The sequence below is a fragment of the Ostrea edulis genome, chromosome 5 (assembly GCF_947568905.1).
Source record: "Ostrea edulis chromosome 5, xbOstEdul1.1, whole genome shotgun sequence".
Classification (NCBI taxonomy): Eukaryota; Metazoa; Mollusca; class Bivalvia; order Ostreida; family Ostreidae; genus Ostrea; species Ostrea edulis.
In genome coordinates this window covers 77,689,336-77,713,098 of record NC_079168.1, presented here as the reverse complement: position 1 = coordinate 77,713,098, position 23,763 = coordinate 77,689,336, and the positions used below count along the sequence as shown (strand labels likewise).

The 23,763-nt window shown below is 34.7% G+C and overlaps 1 protein-coding gene across 1 annotated transcript; it reads left to right on the top strand.

Annotated features, from left to right (window-relative positions):
- The first annotated feature begins 12 nt into the window (after positions 1 to 12).
- Positions 13 to 23,763, top strand: LOC125651711 (fasciculation and elongation protein zeta-2-like). The gene is made up of 8 exons (XM_048880431.2): positions 13 to 351; positions 9,793 to 9,901; positions 15,465 to 15,620; positions 15,841 to 15,937; positions 17,616 to 17,872; positions 18,310 to 18,385; positions 20,200 to 20,265; positions 21,686 to 23,763. Exons 1-8 carry the CDS (start codon positions 41 to 43, stop codon positions 21,700 to 21,702), a joined length of 1,089 nt encoding a protein of 362 aa, XP_048736388.1. The 5' UTR covers positions 13 to 40; the 3' UTR covers positions 21,703 to 23,763.

Sequence of the window (23,763 nt, the reverse complement as noted above, 5' to 3'; positions counted from 1 at the left end):
AACGAGCACTAATGAAGGTGAAGGTCATTAATCATCCAACATGGCGGAGCTTCAGTTTGAAGCACCACTGGCAAAGTTTGAAAACGAGGAGTGGAGTGAATACAGTGAGTTTCAGGAGGCTGTAAAGGTCGAAAATATTTTAAAAGAAACTGAGGAACACCAAACGAGTGAAATAAATGACAATGAGGAAAGCGAACACTTTACAGAGCCTTACTCCGGATCCCTGGAAGATCTCGTGAACTCTTTCGATGAGAAAATAACGAAATGTTTTTGCAATTTTGAGGAAAACGTTAATGACAAAATAGCCCCCGTGCAAATACGAACTCAAGAGGAAATAATTAATGATTGCCAGTGAGTACCTATGGTCATTTTGTGCGAAAGAATTTCATGCTTTCTTGGGTCTTATTGCATCAATATTTGGGAGCCGACGCAATGTCATGTCTAGTGTCGTAGTATTGGAATAGTGTTCATTGAGAGTTGATGCGATCTAGTAGAAAACTCGCCATTAAGACTGTTTATTTCCCCATATTCAGAAGTCTCAAAGATTCTTTTTTTTTTATCTTCTAAAAATGAATAAATAAAGGCCAATAGGCCTTTGTGAGATATTGACAAAGCCAAATTTATTGATGCAGTCTTCAGTTTCGATAAGGAAACATAAGGCTTAAAGTTCTCTAGTATATATGTTCCTGGTTTCAGTAACTGAATTTAGACCAATCTGTTTTAGTGAGGCATTGTTGAAAGGACTACCATACACAATATCATAAATGTTCAGTCCAGCTTTTTTAGGCCAAAATAAAATATACATATATATCTATGTATTTGTGTTTCCCTACCCTACCTACTTTTTTGCTGCTAACCCTAAAGATTTTATTGACAATAGATATAAATTTAATAAAAATCTGCAATTTTCAAACTGGAATTTTTTTCTTTTTGCATTTGAAATTCTCTGATTTACATTTTGACTTATAATGATCTTCAAAATGATGGGAAAGTAATTGTAATATATATGGGGGAAGTTTCTATTATACCGGTCCCCAATAGCATGCGACTGTGCACGAGCAGTTATTCCCCTTATCGTTGCTAAGCGGACTGTAAACACACCGCCATTTGCATTTTTTCCTCGGATGCTGAGACATGAAACTCGCCAATGTTTCATGTAATAAAATTGATTAGAAAGCCCAGTGGTGTTTGAGCATAATTAAGCGGGGGATTGGGGGTGGCGGCCCCTGATAAGTCCAGCTGATCATGTGAGTCTATTATATAGATTTGTAAAAAAAAAAATAAGCAAGGATGTTGGGGCCAGTCCTCATTTTGGAAGTGTCCATGGGCTTTTTTTACCAATGTCGTACTTACTAAAATAATTTTCATAAAATAGGAAGAATCAATATTCTTTCTCAATCCCAGATAAAATTCAGTTTGCTTGTACATCAACATCAGTGACGAGAATATTCAGGAGAATTATGTAAGGTAACGCACACCAGTGTTCGAAATTAAACATAGACTGAGTCTATGTCAAATGGCAATGGTCTATGCCAATTGTAATTGAGATTTAGACCAAATTGTCTATGCTGATTTTCTGGGTTTAAGAAATTTAAAAATATATAATATACATGACTAATGAAAAAAAAGTTTTGAGGACCTATTCTAACCCGGGTCCCCATGGGATATGTACATTAGAAGTAACAATGTTTTACATTTGTGTTATTCTTATTCAATGTTGTGTTGTATGCCAATTTGATGAGGTCTATCTTGTTTTGGCATAAACCCATGGTCTATGCCAAGTTTTCAACCAATTTTGAACACTGACAGTCTATGCGAAAGACATTGGACCGTCGGACCTGACCGATGTGCAGTGCCTAAGGTCCGATGCGTCATTTTTTACACCGGACCGGTATGTCCGATGTCTCACTGTCTGGTTTTGAGCTTTACTATTTTGACGCGGAGTCATTTAAATGTTTGTTATAAGTAAAAACTATCACACAAATCCAAATACGTAAATGAATATGATTAAAACCACATGGACCGTCTAAAGTATTATGCGGGAAGGATCCCTGGTGTAGTATTACTGGTATAATAAATAAGATTTCCTTGGTTTTGCATTTTCACGTGTTTCACTTTTATACATTAGGTTTTTCGGTCTGACAAAATTTGGTTCGGTCCGGTGTGTTCATTGAGTACACAGGACCGAATGTCCTGTGTTGTCAAAAAAACTATCGCATAGACTGCACTGAACAATTCCTACACAACGGATTCTATCTGTTTTGGAACATAAACTCAGTATTTTTGCATTCTATTTTTATTATACCCCCCGAACGAAGTTCTGGGGGGTATATAGGAATCACTCTGTCTGTCCATCCGTCTGTCTGTCTGTCTGTGCAGATTCGTGTCCGGGCCATAACTTCTTTGTTCTTTAACATAGGCATACCATATTTGACACATGAGTGTATCACCATGAGATGATGTGTCATGTACCTTCATGACCTCCATATGACCTTGACCTCAAGGTCAAAATTAAAGGTTTTTTACAATTGATTCGTGTCCGGGCCATAACTTCTTTGTTCTTTGACATAGGCATACCATATTTGACATATGAGTGTATCACCATGAGACGATGTGTCATGTACATTCATGACCTCCATATGACCTTGACCTCAAGGTCAAAATTAAAGGTTTTTACAATGGATTTGTGTTCGGGCCATGACTTCTTTGTTCTTTGACATAGACATACCATATTTGACACATGAGTGTATCACCATGAGACGATGTGTCGAGTACCTTTATGACCTATATATGACCTTGAACTTTGACATCAAGGTCAAAATTGATTATAGGGTTTTGACATAGTCATACCATAAGACATGGGTGTATCACTATGAGACTATGTGTCATGTACATTCATGACCTCTTTATGATCTTGGCCTTTGATCTCAAGGTCAAAATTATAGGTTTATGCCATGGATTTGTGTTCGGACTATATCTTCCATTTTCTTCTACAAAGGCATACCATATTTTTACACTCAGGAAAGAGGTAATATATACCTATTAACAACACCCTTTGGGAGATTGGGGTAAGCGGTGGGTATTCTTAGTGAGCATTGCTCACAGTACCTCTTGTTTTGAATTTTAAAAACTGTGATTAAACCAGCTTTTTAAACTTCATTTTACACAAGGAATTCAATTTTGGGCTTAATTTTGCGATTTTTTGGTCATCTTAATGATTTTACCAATCGCTCACACGATTATATACTCATAATATAATATTTATATACTAAACCGCCTTCGATGGCACTTATTTTGGCGTTTGGTCATATTTTGGGGAGAGTGTTCCATTTATTCAAAGTGTATCAAAAACAAAGATTTCAAATAAAATGTTTCAATGAAATAAAATGACTTACCTATACATACCTACCCCACCTTATTCTTAGTAAGAGTGAAGTAAAAAACAAACATATTTTAATTTGGCCTTATTTTAATTTCATGCTTTGTATCTTTTTGTAAAAAGTTTTGTGAGACTTGGAAAAAGGCAAGAATTTAGACAACTTGTTTTAAACCATGCTCTCGTAAACCGTAGTTGATCATGAAATTCACAATCATAGTTACCAAGTAGTTTTAGTGATAATCACTGATTGTAATTGACAGCAATATGGACAGTTGGAAGAGAGAGAGAGAGAGGGGGGGGGGGCAGATATATAACTCCCTAAATCCTGATTTGCATTAGAAAGTCTCCCCATTATATTGTCTTTAAGGAAGCATCAAAAGTGAACAGAAGCATGGATAAATGATGGAATATGTGTCAATTTTTTCTTTGGTCAAAACAAAGTCAAATATTCAAAAGTTCTTTTGAAATGATTTCCATTTTCTTTGCTTTATATTTTTAAATTATTTGTTTTCCATGATACTTAAACCAAATATTTCACTCTCTGGAAGTGATCTAAGATCTGTGTAAAAATCCTTTTTTTTAAAATCCCGTTATGAAATGAAGTGTAAATTTATGATATTGTGTTACTGAACTATACACAGAATGTTATCTAACATCACCTCCTTTGCAGTAGATGAAAATCGAGAGATAGTTTGTGTGCTCATCTGTCATGTGATCCGTAGAGTACACAACTTTGAGGGCTTTTTAAATTCTCTTTAAACTGTAGTAGATAGAACATGGAATATGCCAATTGTGTTATTTTACTCAATAATGAATAGCAAAACGATGTCAACATTAATGTATTTAAAATTCAAATACATTCTAAAGATATATCTTCATAACATTACTTTCTTTTAATAATGCTTGTTATGCAATTATAACTAATAATTAACATGAATTCCTAATCTTAAACAGAATTTTGCTACTTTTTCCAAAATGTAATGGTCCCAGCTCTAAATTTAAACTATTGAATTAAGCAGTTAATATAAATGGTTCTCTGCTAATTAAGTGCTAAGCAGTGCAATCTGGGGCCGCAGTTACTAACTTACTAAGTACCCCAAAATTACCACATCACCACCAAGCATTAAGTCCCTCTGAGTCTTGTGCAATCTTTGCAAAATGTAATCTTGAAATTAGATTTGGAGCACATTAAGTCCGAGTTCATAAAAAAATATCCAAAGTACGTTAACATCAGTCACTGTGTCTCTGATTCACAGAAATCAATACTCTGTGAGTCACAGGTCAAAAATGGTGATGACTTTGGCATGGGCAGCATTTATAACATTTATTTCTAAGTAGAAGACAAAATTCAGCATGCTTTGAGTGTGTAGTTTTTGGGATTACAGTTGTGTTTAGTAACACGGATGTAGGTGTTCAGCATTGTTTGTATTGTTGATTGATCAATGTGCACTCATTCTGACTGTATGGGGATCAAGATTCTGCAGGAGATGCTGACTACTGAAATGATATTGATTCAGAGAATAGCAAATGCAAACAGAGATCAACAGAATTGATATAGTATTCCCCAATCTCTGTAAAAACACTGGACTGTTTCACAGATTTATTTGCGGCAGGTGCCTGGCCAAAATGCCCCGAGGTCATACACAGTTTGTTAGATTCCGATGTTAACATTGGAACTTAGACAGAAATTCATAAGATTCTACAAAATTCACAGCCTGTATGACCAAATGTTTATAGTGACGAAACTTTTTTTTGGTAGACAGAGTTGACACTTTGGAAAAATCTTGGTTTTATTTTAGGATATATACTTTTTTCAAGCTTGTCAATCAAACATGGATGTTTTATATTAACCATCTATGTAAAGAAGCATTGAAGTTATATATATTACAAATATTTTGTTGGCCTACAGGGCAATGGGGTGTTTTTCTGGTGTTATGAATTTTCTAAAAGTTTGAGACTTGATAGAGACACTCTATCTATTTATAGCCATGTCATGGCCCATTAACCAATGACAGTAGGTAGACCAGAAAATGTCGTCTGTCTCTTTACTTTTCATGTTATTTGTTCTCCAGCTGTGTTTGAATTCTGATGTTGTTGGGTTTAGTATATCTAGGCACTCCCTAATTTGCAGTCTCTCACTATAGGAATATGATTTATAATGTCCTATTAATTTTACTTCAGTTAGGTTTACTAATTAGTATTACAAAGAGGAATGAAAGAGAATTGAATGTATTGGATATTTCAGTTTAATCATCAGTAAATGGAAATTTGTTCTCCTATTTCAGTAGTGGGCAGACTAGAATTCTGCATTAATGGTGCTGCATAAAGGCTGAGTTATTGTCAATATTATAGGGAGAATTTCAATGTGTACACGGAGACAATCAATATTATGTTGAGAAGCAACAAGATTGCCTGTCAAAGAATTTACAGAGAAATTCCAGCTTGAGGGAAAGACTTTACACAGTCGTCTATTTCTGCCCAATTACGACAGTGTAATTTTTTTCTGTACCTCTGGCCCCTATTGTTCTCTAACAACCCCACCCACCTCCAAAAAAATCAGAATGTCCACCTGCCCGTCTGTATTTCCTTCTGTCCCGCTTTTGTGTACTAGATTTATGCATGTACAGGTACCCTCATAAAACCTGAAATGTAACTTGTATTGAATGACCTTGAACCAAAGGTATTTGTTGAAGGTCAAGGACTGGGGATAGGCAGTATAAATGAAATTATCTTCACCATAATTATACATGTAAGAATTGTTAAAATGTAGTGTTGAAATTTACCTATTTTGAGTGTTAAATTGGTTCTGTTTTGTCCAGTTAGGATAAAAAAATCTTTTTTTAAACATAGATCTACTTTCATTAAGTTGAACACGAAATTTTGTTTTCACTAAATCGTCTGCCGTGTTTTTAAAGAGACCAGACAGATCACGGTACATTCATTGTAGGTGGACGTTTTTAGATATACTGAAGCATTCACAGTGAACGCTTTGTGTGAAACACATCAGGGTATTGACTCAGACTGAGATTATATGAGTTTCACAAAACAAGCTGACAGATGACCAAGATTCTATCATACAAAAGTTTGTATTATCAACTCTAATATTAGGGACATCAGATTTCCATTAACTGACATATTTTAAGTGTTCCTCTTTTATAATCATCTTCTCAAAACTTTTTGATTAAATAGATATATGTAAAAGGGATGAATGATGTACATATAAACACAACGATCATTCTAACGGAGTAATTCTTTGGTTTGTAATACATGTATGTACAGTATCTATATACATCAAGTGACGCTCAGACATATTTCTTCTGGTTTTAAAACCATCCCCTCTCAAAGTCGCTGCCTAATGCTGGGTGTCCTCCAGTCCAAAGGTTTTGAAAATGAAAAATACCTTCGGACTGGTAAAAGGTTACAGTACATATGCTTGTTGGGACTGGTTAAATTATTTAAATGACCTGTATGTAAAAAAAAAAACACATTTCATAAACGATAGCATGCATGTGATTTGACAAAGTGAAGAGAACCAATCATTTTTAGCCAAGTTGCAACGAAGTTGAACTCGGCTAATGGTTTGGTGATGCGGGCGGGCGGTTGGGCGTCAACAATTGGTTTCCGGATGATAACTCGAAAAGTTTACAATCTAATCAAATGAAACTTTGATATATTGTTGGGTACCAGGTAAGAAAGACCCCCTTTTGATTTTGGAGAAAAAAGGTCAAGGTCACAGTGACCGAATATATAATGAATTTCAGAAAAATTTGGTTTCCGGATGATAACTCACAAAGTTTAAATCTGAATCAAATGAAACTTTGATATATTGTTGGGTACTAGGTAAGGAAGACCCCTATTGATTTTGGAGAAAAAAGGTCAAAGGTCAAGGTCACAGTGACCGAATATAGAATGAAAATTTCAGAAATATTTGGTTTCCGGATGATAACTCAGAAAGTTTAAATCCGAATGAAATGACATTTAAAGATATTGTTATGTTCCAGGTAAGGAAGAACCCTATTGATTTTGGAGAAAATAGGTCAAAGGTCAAGGTCACAGTGACCGAAAATAGATTTAAAATTCCAAAAAAACGAAAAGGTTTTCGGAGGATAACTCGAAAAAAAAATTAATTTGAATCAAATGAAACTTTGATATATTGTTGGATACCAACAAAGCAAGGCCCCTATTGATTTTGGAGAAAATAGGTCAAAGGTCAAGGTCACAGTGACCGAAAATAGATTGAAAACTTTAGACAAATATTGTTTCTGGACAGTAGCTCGAAAAGTTTAAAACTGAAATTAGTTCTTCACAATTATAAATATGCCACATCATTCCTGACTTTACAATGTATCCCATGCAACTCAGCTCATGCACCCCTGGGTGCATATATTAATTTTTATAATGTTAAAGCTTTGCAAATATGTTACCTCTGGTGTTTGATAAATGACTTAATTTTTATAATATATATTTGTGAAGTTTTGACATTGTGATCATGGGAACTTAATACAATACGTGTAATTATAATTATAAGCCATTTCTATACCTAAGATATACATACATTATCTTCAAACAAGTAAACCATTTACCATTTAAAGTAAAGTGATTTATTGCAAACTGCCTTTTGCAAACGTAGTCATACACAATCTTTACGGAAAATCATTGATATGATTGTCAATGAAAACAAATTTAGAGGGGATATAAATCAAATAAATCAAAATAATTTATACATGATTGTATGATGTTATGGTTACAAACTTTGTAGATACGTACTTGTAAATAAAATTCATTCGTGATAATTAATAGATTTAAAGGACACATCGCATGTTTTTAAACTTTTTAATTTTTTCAGCATAATTAATTCATTTCATGTCTAAAACTACTTTACATGTGTTTTAAATGAAACAGTTTGCGTAGTTTTCGAGTTTGAAAGCGATGAAATTCAAATCTTGCGATATGCATATTTTCTTCGATATTTTACGCGCCATTATCTGTGACGTCATATGCAACCTCGAGTGAGAAGATTTGAAAACAGTTGTTAGCCATTTCATAAACAGATTAGATTTAATTGACAAACAAACAATTATCACATTAACAGCTTGTAAATAACACTGCATTAGGGTGTTTTGTGCCGTTTAAGGGTGTACTTGCTGTCAGTAGAGAGGATTTGGACTGTTTTTTCAATTTTCGAAGGAAGGTATGAGGGACAAGACGTGAATATTTTTTGTCGGCACAACGACTTTGCCATAAAAAAAACCCAGTAGAATTTGTCCCTGTACTTTTTCAAACAAGCACTTGGACAAAGACATAGATAAACTGCGAGAAAATGGTTCTATCAAAGCTACGCACTATTACATATAGGCCTACGGCATATGCTTTCCGTCCTGCTCTCAAATTCAATACACACTCGCACCAACTGACCTTCACCTTGTAGCAACATATAGGCAGAACTTTGCTAGCAGTGTCTACCAACTGGTAGTTTTAAAAAAGAAATTTAAAGATAATTGAACTTTCAATTATAAATAATAAAATATAATATTTCCCAACTTTGAATTGAATCATAATGCTTTCATTTTTTTTTAAGGAACGCGTACATGTTTACAACAACAGCACGCCGCGCTCCCACTTCCTAAGTAACAACGTGTAGATAACAAAAAATAATGATTAGGCCTAATAAAATTGCTTAAATAAATAATTTAAAAGTATTGTGATTTTCACAATAAGTTTGATTATTATTATTATTATTTTTGTTCGAAATGCCCTGTCACAGTAGGCCTAGTTGTCAATGATACATAATCGTATCATAATTTAGGCCTATCTAACTTCTCCAAAAATAAATTTAGTAATAATTGCACTGTTTATTTTAGAAAAGCAACAATGCTATTAATAACAGTTGTTTACAGAAATGGCATTACCAAATTGTGATTAGACAGTCATCCCATGTAAACATTATTTACCGGTACTCGCAAATTTATACAGATTTCATACTCGCTTTCCTCGCTACATTTGGGTCGCTATTTGTATGCAGTGGTGGCTATAAGATATAAGACTTGGGAAATTTGTCAACATCGAAATAAATGTTACCCATGGTAAATAAATTAGGCCCCTAAAACCTGAGTTTTTAAAAATATCTAACACTACTTTTACAACAAGTTGATCGACGAAGGTCGCATATGACGTCACTGTACCACGTGACTAACTTTTATTAACTAGGCTTTTTGAAATTGGGGCTTAGATTTAAGTCCGTATTGTGGCTAATTATCGCAATGCTTCAGCGAACGAACTATTACAATTAATTTCTATAAGCATAAGAAAGACAGAATGCATATAATTCTGTATACTTTGAAAACACGAGATCACAGTGTCCTTTAACTTCTCGCAAAATAACGGCTTTTAAATCATGTTATTTCATATTTCAGAATGTGGTGGACCATTACAGGAAACTTTGGGAACATCCTCCCTATTGACTGGTCCAAGAGCTATGCAAGGCAACTCCAATCCAAAGTGCTGAACCTTAAAGAAAACCAGGTAACAATATTTACATGCTGCCATCACAATGCTACATTTAGTTACAATTGTTACTACCACTAGTCGCTTGCAATAACTACTTGGTAATCCTAGTATTTTCAGTCAGTTACAATAACTACCTTGTAACTTGGTAATTACGATTGTCATCTCCTCTATTCAGACGCAGTAACTACCGGGTAATGTACGGGGCTTGAAGTTAAACTTAAAAATTAGTCGGCATCATCTTCACCTTTTTTGTCATTTGTGAAAGTGTAATTTTACTGGATTACAAAAGCGTCACAAATTAGACAGCTCAATCAAAGAAACTTGTAGCTGGAGATGTGCGTACTTAGATACCCTAACTCGGAACTCCTCCTGTGGTTTGTAGCTGGAGATGTGTGTACTTATATACCCTAACTCGGAACTCCTCCTGTGGTTTGTAGCTGGAGATGTGCGTACTTATATACCCTAACTCGGAACTCCTCCTGTGGTTTGTAGCTGGAGATGTGCATACTTAGATAACCTAACTCAGAACTCCTCCTGTGGTTTGTAGCTGGAGATGTGTGTACTTATATACCCTAACTCGGAACTCCTCCTGTGGTTTGTAGCTGGAGATGTGTGTACTTATATACCCTAACTCGGAACTCCTCCTGTGGTTTGTAGCTGGAGATGTGCGTACTTAGATACCCTAACTCGGAACTCCTCCTGTGGTTTAACTCAAACTTTAAGTGAAAAATAGTTATCAATTCAATGACCAGTAAAAATTTAAGTTGATAGCCCAAGTGACCAGTGAATAAAAATAATTATTTCTAGCCCTGGTGTAGTAATTGTTACCACCACTACTAGTCAGGTACAGGAACTACCAGGTGAAATTATAATTTGTTTATTACCTGTTTCTTTTCATTATGAATTTTACAACTAGCAGTTGTGTCTTTGAGATTATAGATGCAGTTGCTCCATGACCACAATTGCATTAGCTAGTGTAGGATATCATTATCAATATTATTACGAGAAAAAAAAATTCCAAAATATTCTAAATACACAAGTCTTTATAAAGATATTTACATGTATCTAGAAAGGGGTTATGTAATGTGATACTAGCCTATCTGGGCTCCCGTAAAATTCAAAATTTAAAAACTTTTCATGAAAACTAAAAAAAAATTTCATAAAAGAGTCTCGTGTTTCACCATTTTGTCTCTGATATTTATTGTAACGAATTGAGGGTATTGGGTTATCACATAATCATGGGCTGCCGTTTATTTTCTGTCTCTGATATTTATTGTAACATTTAATTGAGGGTATTGGATTATCACATAATCATGGGCTGCCGTTTATTTTCTGTCTCTGATATTTATTGTAACGAATTGAGGGTATTGGATTATCACATAATCATGGGCCACCGCTTATTTTCTGGTCATTTGTCAAGGTTATATTGATCGCAATTTATATGATGAAGAACAACCAATTGTTGGTCCACTTTAAATGAGTTTTCACTTAATAGTGATTAGAATAATATTTTGTATGAAGTTTATAATATTTATTGTGACGGTCCTTTGGTCCAATTATATACACATATAAAATGATAACTCTTTATTTGGTTGGTACGTTATTAGGTTAGGAATATAGTGACGAACCAATCCAGGACGTTCCTACTAAATGGTCTGTAAATGACTATAAAAACTGATATCCCACTTAGTAAACAGATGGCTACTTGTAACTAGACTTGGTAATGTTTAGTACACACGAAGTATGCTTAGTCACTCCCTGTTATCAACTGGCTTCTTGTCTCAAAACATTCTGTCTTTTATTTATGAAAGTTGTTTTTGATGACATAATAATGCCCCATACTGATAACTTGATAACAATAACTACAGTAAGACAGGAACCTCCAGAGCCAGAGAAAAACAGTTCCTTATAACCAAACTTCGTTATACAGTAAAACACGGTTATAGTGAACTTCCCGGACCAGCTTAAACAGTTCGTTATAACCAAACTTCATTATACAGTAATACACGGTTATAGTGAACCTCCAGGACCAGCCAAAAACAGTTCCTTATAACCAAACTTCATTATATCGAAATAAATCTTAGCTAGTTATTTTCCCCTCCTGGTGGAATAAATGTCGCTTCATAATAAGCTTGAATTTGCTATAAGTGTGTTCATTATATATATGTTGTGGTAGTGTTCCCTTCGTAACCGGTAGGTCGTGAGTTTGAGCCCCACTCGTGCCATGGCCACGTCAAACCTAAGACGTTAACATAGTTGATGATTGCTCCTTCGCCAATTGCTCGGCATATTAGAAGTGAGAATCACAGGTCTTTCTGACCTTAAAAACGGAGGTCCCGTGTCGCAGCAGGCGTTGGCTACAGTCCTGAGCACTAAGCATATATAGGCCGGCTCAGACCTACAGCTAGTAACACCTTAACATGAAAGAAAAATTCTCGACAGGACGTAGAGCAAACAAACAATCAATTAATCATTATAGGCATGTTTTACTATACCAAGTAATTTATCAAATACAATTATTAAAGTAATAACTTTCATACAACTTATCAATTACTTGTACTCTGTAATGATATACTGATGTCATGCACACAGGGATGGACTGGGGGGAAAGTACATATAAGGAGACAAACTGTAACAATCGATATTACTGTGGTCTAGTGATGTGTAGAGACAAACTACTAAAAGGAGGATAGCTGACAAGTGATTGATCATGACATATGTGCAAGTCAAGACTTGGTGTAAGCAGTTTAAAGCTGACTCTATTGAATGTGTCCCTCCAGAAGAAAGTAGTGACGCTTGTTCTTTTCAGTTCCTCCCTTAGGTTAGTTTAAGGAGGAATAACATACCAGAAAAATATGGATGGAAAGTGGAGGATATGTATGATAATATTTTGAAATTGAAAAGTTTCAAATTTACCTCATATAGTGAAAAAATGCAGTTTTAGTAATCTGAAAACATTTAAACCCCTGTTAGACTCAACTCCTAAACTACAGATCAGCAGTCGATAAGATTCAAAAGGAATTCAACCATTATGACAATGTATTACTCCTCCTTAAAATAAAGATGGCTACTCAGGATTATTAGTACATTTTATGCTGTGAAAGAATAGATCAAAATAAAGACTACAATAAACTACTATTTTAGTACATGTTTCCCTGTTATAGGAAAAATCAAAGTAAAACCTACTCGATATGATGTAAGTACATGTTTTGCTGTGGGAGTATGAATTATTGAGTGTACCAGTGCTGCTCTGAGTCTTTCATTATCAGATTCTCCGACAGGGCTCATCAATGTATAAACTTATGGGTAGTGATAGTCAATAGTTGGCACAATGAAGATTATACACCTTAATACATGTAGTTCTACTGTAAGCAACATATAGAAGATTAAAAAAATGCAGAAATAATGCATATAAACTGTCGTCTAACTTGTGTCCTAAATTGTGTCTTAAAACATATGTGTACTCTGTAAAGTAAAACACACTAATAAAAAATGCTTGGGACAAACAATTTTGTTGATTATAGTTGTAATTCAATTTCATATTCAACAAGTTCATAAATATGTTTTAATTTTAGGGAATGAAAATCACTTTGCTATAAGTATGAATTCATTATAAGTGTGTTCGCTGTAACCATGCTTTACTATATAGATAGATACACTTTTGAGGGGGGGGGGGGGGGGGGGTGAAACTGGTTCCTGTTTACACTGTACACTTAACACAGGAGTCTGACTGTTGAACCGTTCATACTGTTGACACGGTAATAAGCTAGGTCAATCTACGTCCTTGAATTGAGTAATTAACAAGTGGCACCATCACTCAGTACAAGGAATTTCCAGAGGCAGAACAAAACTAGTTTTTAAACTGTTTGCACATCTTGGCCAGTACAGTGTTAGAAAATTACCCATGTATTTAACTACAAAATTGAATATAGCTCTTTGTAGAATTGGATTGCAAATGTGATTGGTATATGGTATGACTCATGTCTAGCAGTAAGATATAGGGCATTGGATTTCTTTTTTGGAAATTTTGATTTTGATTTTAGGTATGTACTCTATTGACAAAACATAGGACTGGATATTAAGGTGTACCAACATTATAGTGATGGAAATTTGAAAATTTTCATAATCGATAAACAAAAATAATCTAAAGGTCTTAATCATGATAATTTACTAAATGGGAAAATCTTTTTAAAAATGTAAACTAGAATTAAGATATAATATACCATATGGTTGACCCATTTGTTAGAATGTTAAATGGAACATCCAATGCACCCTTTGACCTTGATGACCCTCCATATTTGGTAATAATTTTGTGCAAATAGGTGGTACTAGAAAACCGGATCGAACTAGTTTGCAACAAACATGTATTTATTGCATGATGAAAGCATTGTCAATTTCAAAAGAGATTCAGTGAATGTAAATATATAACTATAAAATCATGGAATACAAGATATGAAGTTTAATGGTTGGGAAATTCAAATTCTTTATAAGTTTATAGCTCAGTGGTAGAGCTTTTGCTTTGCGACCGGGAAGTCATGTGCTGGTGTCCCACTAGTACCATGGCCGCATCAAAGCAAAGATGAAAAAGTAGGTAGTGATTGCTCCTTCACCAAACTCTCAGCATTTTGATTGATTGATTGATTAAATATTGTTTAATGTCCCTCTCAAGAATCTTCTACTCACATGGCAGTGAAGGGCTGCAAAATTTAGGCCTATGCTCGGCACTTATGTCCTTGGAACAGGGAGGGATCTTTATCGTGCCACACCTGCGGTCTCATCCGAAGGGCTGCCCCAGTTAGTCGCCTCTTGCGACAAGCAAGGGTCACTGAGGACCTATTCTAACCCGGATCCCCACAGGATGCATTTTGAAGTGAGAATCTTAAATCTTTAGGATGAAATGTTGAAAACCAAGGTTCAGTGTCGTGGCAGGCATTGGGCCCTCAGCACTATTAAGCATAGGTCTAAATTTGTGGTACTTCATCTTCAGCTGGTGGCATTGCAATCAGAGCTGGTGTACTATTTTGCATAATTATGATTTAGTGCTTCTTCTAGAGCCCAACCATGAATTAACATTCTTGCTTCATGACTAAAGGCACTGAAAAATGAATCATGCTAGAAAGAAGTACAATGCAGAATTCTGACAGATAAAAAGTTTAAATGACAGCATCACATTATGTTATTACAGAGATGATGGCGACAGTGAAGTGTATTCTGACATGTTCTGAACAAGGAAAATTTTGTAATTTTAAAAAAAAGTTACCCAAAAAGAATTCTTACAAGTAAAAGAGATACCAGTTTCTGTTCTAATGTTAATAAACATAATAAATATATACCCTAAAATGTTTTCTGCAAATACCTTCATTTACACTTGAAGGGAACCTTAATTGTGGCATGACTACATGTCATGCTTATAATTATGGGACAATAACCCAATAAAACAGTTAGATTTATTTGAAGTGCTATATAATTGTAGTCTTTCATTGCGTTAAGTGTTAAAAATCAATGACTAAATTCGTCTGAATCCTTTGTTAGATATGTACCAGTCTGTAGATTATGAATTACTTTTGTGATGTTTCAGGAACAGGAATCACCCAATTTAGACCTTTCAGACGATGAAGAGCTGGCTCAGCAATTTGACATGCATTCCTTGATTGTATCCAGTGTTCATACACATGACAGCGATCATGTAGCAACAGCTGACGAGGTCATCAGTGAGATTGAGAATATGATGCAGGTAACAAAACTATGGCCGACGAAAGCTATTGCACATTTTCAACATACAGCATTATTTTTTTTTTCTTGTTGCATTTTATTGCATGCAGATATAATTGAAGGTTAGGTGGGTAATTGGTATGTGAAATCAGAGAAGGCTTGTGAGGCACAACAAGTAGTAAACAAAATCTATTTAGATTAAGGAATCTGACTATTCAGGTAGTAATCTTGACTTTTTGTAGGAAAATGTACCGCCAGAGTACTGTCAAGATGACCTTCAGCATGAAATGGCCTTGGAAAAAGAGAAACTTCCTCAAATCCCAACGTACACAGAAGCAGGTAACCATAGAAATCACTAAGATTATAATGACGCTGTCATCGTAGTGCATCATGTTAAGAAAATGATAAAAGAATAAAGCGATTGATAATGATGCCTATAGCTAGCTAGCCCAGCAGACTGAAAATGTGAATGGGCTAATGAATAGTATAAAACCAATAAGTAGCCAGGTGGACTTGAAAAATAGGTGGCATATTGAAGTTGTGTAATACATTGTATTTGATTGACACTTGATACCTATACAAGGTTCTAGGTGTTCTATTTTTAGAACAATATTTGTCGAGAGTTGAATAGAAAGTTGATGTTACACTTGTTTTGCCATAACACTGTGTATATTAGAAAGGAAAGGTCTGCAATCTTCATTTTAGTATAAACAGACTGTAAAGTGTGATAATAAGCACTTGTTAAACATTCTATAAGCAATCTACAGAATTACATCTGGGAATCGGATTGATTGGACTTTTAAAACAACAGATTTGTACCAGTTTATATTCTTGTGAGTGAATTCAGCTTAGCAGTAAACCAACATTTGACACTGTTTTTGTGAAGTTTGGTTTTTTTTTCATAGTATATTTTTCTGTATATAATTGTTAAATCTTTGTATTCTTTGTAATTGATTTCTGCTGAGTTTAAAGGGTTTATTCTGACCCATAACATTGATTTGTGCCTGTCGGTCGGTAGATCAAGTGTTGTTCGCTCTATATTTTGAAAATTCTTTGCTTGACGAACGTCAAACATAGTATCATCCCTAATAATTTTAGGTCATGGTCAAAGTCAGGGGTCAAACTACTTTAGCCTTAGGGAAATATTGTGCACTCAGTATTTTGAGAACCCTTTGCTGCATAGACTATAAATACAGTAAACTGGTGTTCCCTAAGGAAAAGATGATCCCTATTAAATTTGTGGTCATAAGGTCAAAGGTTATGAGGCAGATTACTCCAGACATCAGAAAATACTGTCTATTCAACATCTTTTGAACCCTTTGCTTGATATACATCAAACTTGGTACATTGAATCTCCATGTTTTCACTAACATTATAGACAATATAATTTTCAGTATTGCCTCTGTTGAGGGGTGGGGATACACACGTTTCTAAAACATTTCTGGATTCGATCTTTATTCTAAGGTGGCTTGCAGATGTTCAGCAGCAGCCAGTCTAGTGATACAAATATGGAGCTATTAGAATATTCATTTTGCATGCACTGAGGGGATACCTTGCAGAAAACCTGGAATGTCTCATGGGGATCTGTGTATAGTGTTATTAAATTGTAGCAATATCTTGTGGACTACAAAGCAAGAAAAAATGTCAATATTCTCATGAAGATTGGTATAATAGAGTAATACATGTAAAGATGTTAGTTTTATTTAAATTTACTAGAGCACAGTTTGACTTGACATGAGACTGCATCGTGTGTGCATGCATGTGAGCGTTCACAAACTGCATTTAGCTTATACAATGTTACTTACTTTGATGAAGGTTTACCCTGGTATATTAATATGATAAGATGAAACAATGCATAGATAAGTAGATGTTTAGTGTATTTGTACAATGTTAAAAGAGAAATATAGGAAAGATGAAAAGACTGTCTTATAACATAGTGTTAGAAAAAGAATACACAAAAAATTGAATTCTACATGGTACACTCCGAGTAAGTTAGCTTGGCCATTTTGTACTTTAGATCTGAAGGGGATGAATTGTACCCAGCTGAATGAGGTGTTGAATGAATATGAAGTCATTATAAAGGAGTTGTCGGAGGTTCTGATCCGGGAGCTGGCCCTGAGAGATGAACGGGAGTATGATAAAGAACTGAAGAACCAGTTTATCTCGCTGCTACTGACCATACAGAAACGTCGACGAGAGGGAAATCTGGACAAGAAGAAAAAGAAGAACAAGAGTGTAAACAACAACATGAACAGTCCAGACAGCTCCAGCACGGTAAGTGTAAACAACAACACTCCAGACAACACTAGCACGGTAAGTGTAGACAACATCACTCCAGACAACTCCAGTACGGTAAGTGTAAACAACAACACTCCAGACAACTCCAGTACGGTAAGTGTAAACAACAACAACAGTCCAGACAACTCCGGTACGGTAAGTGTAAACAACAACAACAGTCCAGACAACTCCGGTACAGTAAGTGTAAACAACAACAACAGTCCAGACAGCTCCAGTACGGTAAGTGTAAACAACAACAACAGTCCAAACAACTCCAATTAACATGAAATAATTCAATCAAAGTGAGTAAAATTATGAGAGTGAACTTTTGAATAATTAGAAGGATTAGGATATTTCAGATATATGGCTTGTTAGCACACAAAATGAGAGTAAAGAATAAAATAGAATGATGAATGACTGTCATCTATTTTTAGTTCTTGACAACAGTAATTCCATACCATGCAGTTGATGGCCCACCCACTTCAGAACAACTTCAGATCTACATCAAAAGTAAGTACCATTCATTTTCAGGAAAACTACACATTTCTTCAATCTAATTAAAATTAGATCCTTTGATCCGCTCATCTACTATCGCTACACAAGTGTAGCGATAGTAGATGAGCGGATCAAAGGATCTAATTTTAATTAGATTGCACATTTCTTATGTATACAAAGAAGATTTGTCTCATTTTTATTATTTTTACCATTTTGCTCGTATCGCTAAATGTCTGGTTTGGAAACTGAACAAATTATTTTTAAAAAAGTGGAAGAAATACATTTGGGTGAATATAAATGTGGGTAAAATTAGTTTACAAAGAATTAATTAAAACAGGGTGAAATATTCCCTATATACAATGCATGATAATTTGCATATACTGTAAACAAAATGTTTGAGTTAAACTGTCAATTTGAATTAACACATCATGGCTTCAGTGAATATCTTTGAGGAAATAATGTAAATTTCAACAAAGCATGAGTTTTTGTTGCATTAAAGTTAATCAAGCCTAATGTTTTCTTGTTTTAAACTTGTAATGAATTTTGATGTAAAAATAAAATCAAAATATTTAACAAGCATTTAGGTCTGATATGCTATAATCAAGACATACCAAAGCTGTAAAAATGATGCACAATGGTGTGCTATATCGGCCCCTTCGTTAATTATTCGTACAGCGACTTTAAAGATAGCATATCGGGAGATGTTATTATTCACAGACAATACACTAGTTTCGAGATACGAACTCTTCTGTGTAGGAGGTGCATTAGTGGAACTTTGAATGATTAAGTGGGACAGAGTCAGCGAGGAAGACGATGATATGTAGTAAAAGCGGCTTCTCTTGTAATATGTAAATGTGGGAAATACAAAATACTATCAAAAGGAATGTTTTTTTTTTAAGTGGAAACATACAAACAATGTCATGTTTGCAAGAAATATCTTAGATATGGTACTTATGACCAACAAAATAATGTGATATAACAAGAATTCTATGTATTTAATTACTCCCTAGATACTTATAACTTACTTAGTTTGTGTATCAGTCGAATTCGGGTGATCAACAGCGTATGAGAAACTTACTGAGTACATTCATTTACGCAGTGATGAATATTAGTCCCACTCCCATGTGTAAACAAATTGTTTCGCACCTCACTATATACGAGAGTTCTCCGAAGGGAAATAAACCGGGTGTATCTCGAAACCGGCATATTGTGCCTAACTTTGAATTAATGTTTATTTTATAATCTTGTACTATTTTCATGATTTACATACTATTTGACATTTTAATGTTAATTTAACATGAAATATTTGAATTAATGTTAATTTAAGATTGACATGTTCATAAAAGAATTTCCATTAAGTCAAATGAATTTAATGCTAGATTAATGTTAATTTAACATTAGGATAATGTTAACGTTTATTCGGTAAAATTTATTTAATGTTAAGTTTATGTTAGGGTGTGTATGCAGAGTATCTCGTAATATCAAGGTACTTAATATGCGGAAGAAGAAGCGTTATTTGAAGTTTTTTATTGTAACTTTTCATTACCAGTGTATACTATTCATAAATCTGATAGTAAACTATCATTTATTATTGGCAAATCATTTTCCAAACTTGCTTCATTTATTTTAGCACATGACAAAACATTGTGTAAATATTTCCTATTATCCTGTAATTATAGTATACAAGGAGATCATGAATAGATCAAATGAATTTTAATTGGCTGTTTCATAATAATTTAATTATTTACAGATTGTAAGTATCACATTTTCTACAATTCTGCAATACTTTTTTGTGTTATATTGTTAAGAAGTGTTGATGTATTTGACAGTTTTACAAGCCATTAATGAGGACAGTCCTACAGTTCCTAGTCTGTTGACTGACTACATCCTGAAAGGTAAAAATTAATCGACAATCAAAAAACAAACAAAGGTCAAAATTTGATCCTTCAATGGTTCCCTAAGCTCTACAATTCACTTCTACTATTTAAAAAAAGATGGGACCAGCCTATAGATCAAACTCCATTGCTACGTGCTTGATAATTATTGAGGGAATAAAGAGATATTTTACTCCACTGTGTTTCAAGTTCTGGAGACACATTTCAGAATCAAATTTTACCATTGTAAGCAAGAAAGAGTAAGGTAGCTCCATGACACATTTGGTTTCACAGGCATTGACATTTTAAATATCTAAGGGGGCCTCCGTGGCCGAGTGGTTAGAGCATTGCACTCAAAATCACATGACTTCTCACCTCTGGTCTGCTTGCGTCAGTAAGTGAGAAAGTTTCCCAGTTTACTTTCAGAAGATCGGTGGTCTCTTCCCAGGTACATTGTATCTGGGTTCTATCTTTCACTAATAAAAACTGGGCACCACCAGATAACTGAAAAATTGTTGAGTGTGTCAGAAAACAGCAAAACAATCAATCATGATTTTAAAAAATTGTCATCCTGTAAACAAACTTACAGTTTGTTTATAGAAAAACAATTTTTTTTATAGTAGATATTTAAAACATTGAGTGCCTGTGCTTGGTTGATATCTGAAGAAAATATAAATATGGAGGTGTACATCTTGTAATCTGAATTATAACAACAATCCATCCATAATGTGAAAGGAAAATGGCTCATTTTGGGCAGATAAGATGGCATGATAAATATCAAAGGGAAATGGTATGTAATTGATGAAAAGGTCAACAGTGTGTAGCAGGAAGGGAGAAAATGCAACGGACCAGACCGGGATTCGAACCCAGGCCCCCTGAATCTCTAGTCAGGTGCTCTACCAACTGAACTATCTGGCCACCGGTGATCGAACCCGGCTGACTGCTACATTCCTCCCTCCTTAAATGTCTTCACACCTGAAGACATCAACCCAGGATCTTTATCCCCTGGCAGGCATTTTCACCTTTTAGTTCCAGGGACTGGTCTACGGCACCAAATGTAACAGGAAGGGAGAAACTGCAACGGACCGGACCGGGATTTGAGCCCAGGCTCCCTGAATCTCTAGTCAGGTGATCTACCAACTGAGCTATCTGGCCACCGGTGATCGAACCCGGCTGACCGCTACAAGTGGAATGAAATGAAAATATAATTTGTGTCAAACCTGGGTGGACCAGTTTGATTTAAAACCCATTTCTTTCTCCTTGAGAAAGGGGTAGTTTTAATCAATCGGGGAGCTTGACCTCGCACTTGTTTAGATTTTATTGAATTTTATGGTTCCGTAGCAAGTCAATAATAATCCATATAATTCTATTAATGATCTACATGGATGCATTTGAGGTATGCCAATATACCTGATAACCTTATTTTTTTTTATTTCAACAGTGTTGTGCCCCACGTAAAGTTCCACCAAGGCAATGTAATGAAAGGCTTGGTTTAGAGTCACTGGGGGTTTTTTTTGCCGACAGCCCTGGTTATTGTAATGAAGCAGCGCTGCAGGAGGAGCTGATGCTGCTTAAGTTGCCTTTTTTGGTTTCCATGACAACCAAATTGTGTGTTACTTAATGACCACTGTTTTTTTATATTTTATTTTACAGTTTGAGTGCAATAGACATTTTACCTTGTATCCAACATGTCTATACATGTATTTTAATAATTCCAATTTATATGAAAAATAATTGATACCAAAGATATTATCCAATTAATCTATGTTTAATTTAGTTTTCTATACCTATGGTTGTCCAAGTCAAATCATATTCCCACCCAGGTATTTGAAGTTCTCATTTAGAGAGGAACAAATTTTAAACATGACGAGAGAAGCAATTTTGAGAAGTCCCTGATAGTTGGTTTTCCATTGTCTTGAACAAAAGAATGCAACAGTATTACATCATCTTCAAGACAAGTCAGATATACATGTGGCTGTCAGAACAGATTTTGTTGTTGATATTCTGCTTTCATGTCATCACCTTCAGTATGTTCAGTCCAGTTGGGATGCGCAGAACTTGGTGTTTTTGTTGTTTACCCTTTGGACCTTTTGAATTTAGACAGAATCATGAAATATGTGTTAGACTAGTATAGAAAGCTGAAAACATGCCTTCTTTTGATTAGGAACTGTCTCAATGAGATAAATGCGTTTTTATCATGTGCTATTTTTCAGTAAAGGAGAGTTCCATACAAATGGACTAGAAGATGTACTTCCAAATCAGACATATTATTTACAGTTTTCCATGGGTTTTTTTTCTATTGATTTTATTTCATACTCAGAAACAATAAGTGTAGATAATTATTGAGAGGTAATGTAGTTTCTCAAAATAGAATTTTATTTGATATGTTCAACTTGAAATGGTTCCCTATATCGGCATCTGTTGCTAATTTAGCTGTGAAACTGAAATCCTCACATGAATTGCAATTATCCAGGAATTTTTTTGGGGTGTTTATTAAATATTTTATTTTTATTTCCCACAGCAGTTGTGTCCCTTGATAGATCTATATACACACACACACTACATGTAACATTTGTATCTATGAGTGGATAATTTCTGCATGAGACTGTAGACAGACTTCACTGGATGCTGCTGTTGGTTTTTACCCTGCCAATATCTCTATGCATTGTATTTTACTTGTAATTTGTCCACTTCAATTTAGAATGCCTGTCTCTAACTGACAATGATACAATTAAAACCTCAATTTACCGGGTAGTATAGCAATCTTTCATCTCTTTCAATAGTACACGATTCCTGCTGTATGTGTGTGGTGTGCATTAACTACTAAATATGAATAATTTCGGATCTTTATCTTGCTTGTGCATGTTGTTACAATTTGTATATTTTATAGAAGTGTTAAATGTTTACTATGAAATGTTCTAGTCACATGTTTAATTAGTAACTTGTCTATGTAAATATAATGATATATGGAGGTTTATGTAAGGGTATGTGTAGGATTTCACTCTCATATACCGTGTGTGTATGTCTATATATAGTATACCATTTCATACCATGCTTAGTGAGTGAACTTAAGTATTATGTAGCTGCATTGTAACAGGATTATTATGTATACGTGAATTCGTCTTTTTATCTTTCACTTGTATGTCTTTGTGGTATCTGGTTGGAAGAAAATGACCGACGTTGTCCATTGAACAATACTTCACACCGATCTAAGTATTAGCTTTCATCATCAGATTAAAAAAAAACTTTCACGGAATATTCATCAATATTGTCTTTGATCAAAAGCCAGTCTGTGTGATTTTCTGTACGCACTGGAGCAGGCTGTAGATGACGTCTGTCAGTAGTGATAATTATACTGTAGTGTCCGTCTTCATTTCGCTGTTAGTGAACTGGTTGTTTTATTATGTCTGTGATCCTTGTTGTTATAATTGTCTTTGTTTATACCAATGTATACTCAATTTGCTATGTGAATGCAGGCGTACAGTATCTACCAAATAAAATGCCTCTTTGCAAAGTGAT

Coding starts and splice junctions, on each gene's coding strand:
- LOC125651711 (XM_048880431.2), top strand. CDS start 41: ATGGCGGAGCTTCAGTTTGAAGCACCACTGGCAAAGTTTGAAAACGAG. Junction 9,902..15,464: donor TGAACCTTAAAGAAAACCAG/GTAACAATATTT, acceptor GTGATGTTTCAG/GAACAGGAATCACCCAATTT. Junction 15,938..17,615: donor CCCAACGTACACAGAAGCAG/GTAACCATAGAA, acceptor TTTGTACTTTAG/ATCTGAAGGGGATGAATTGT.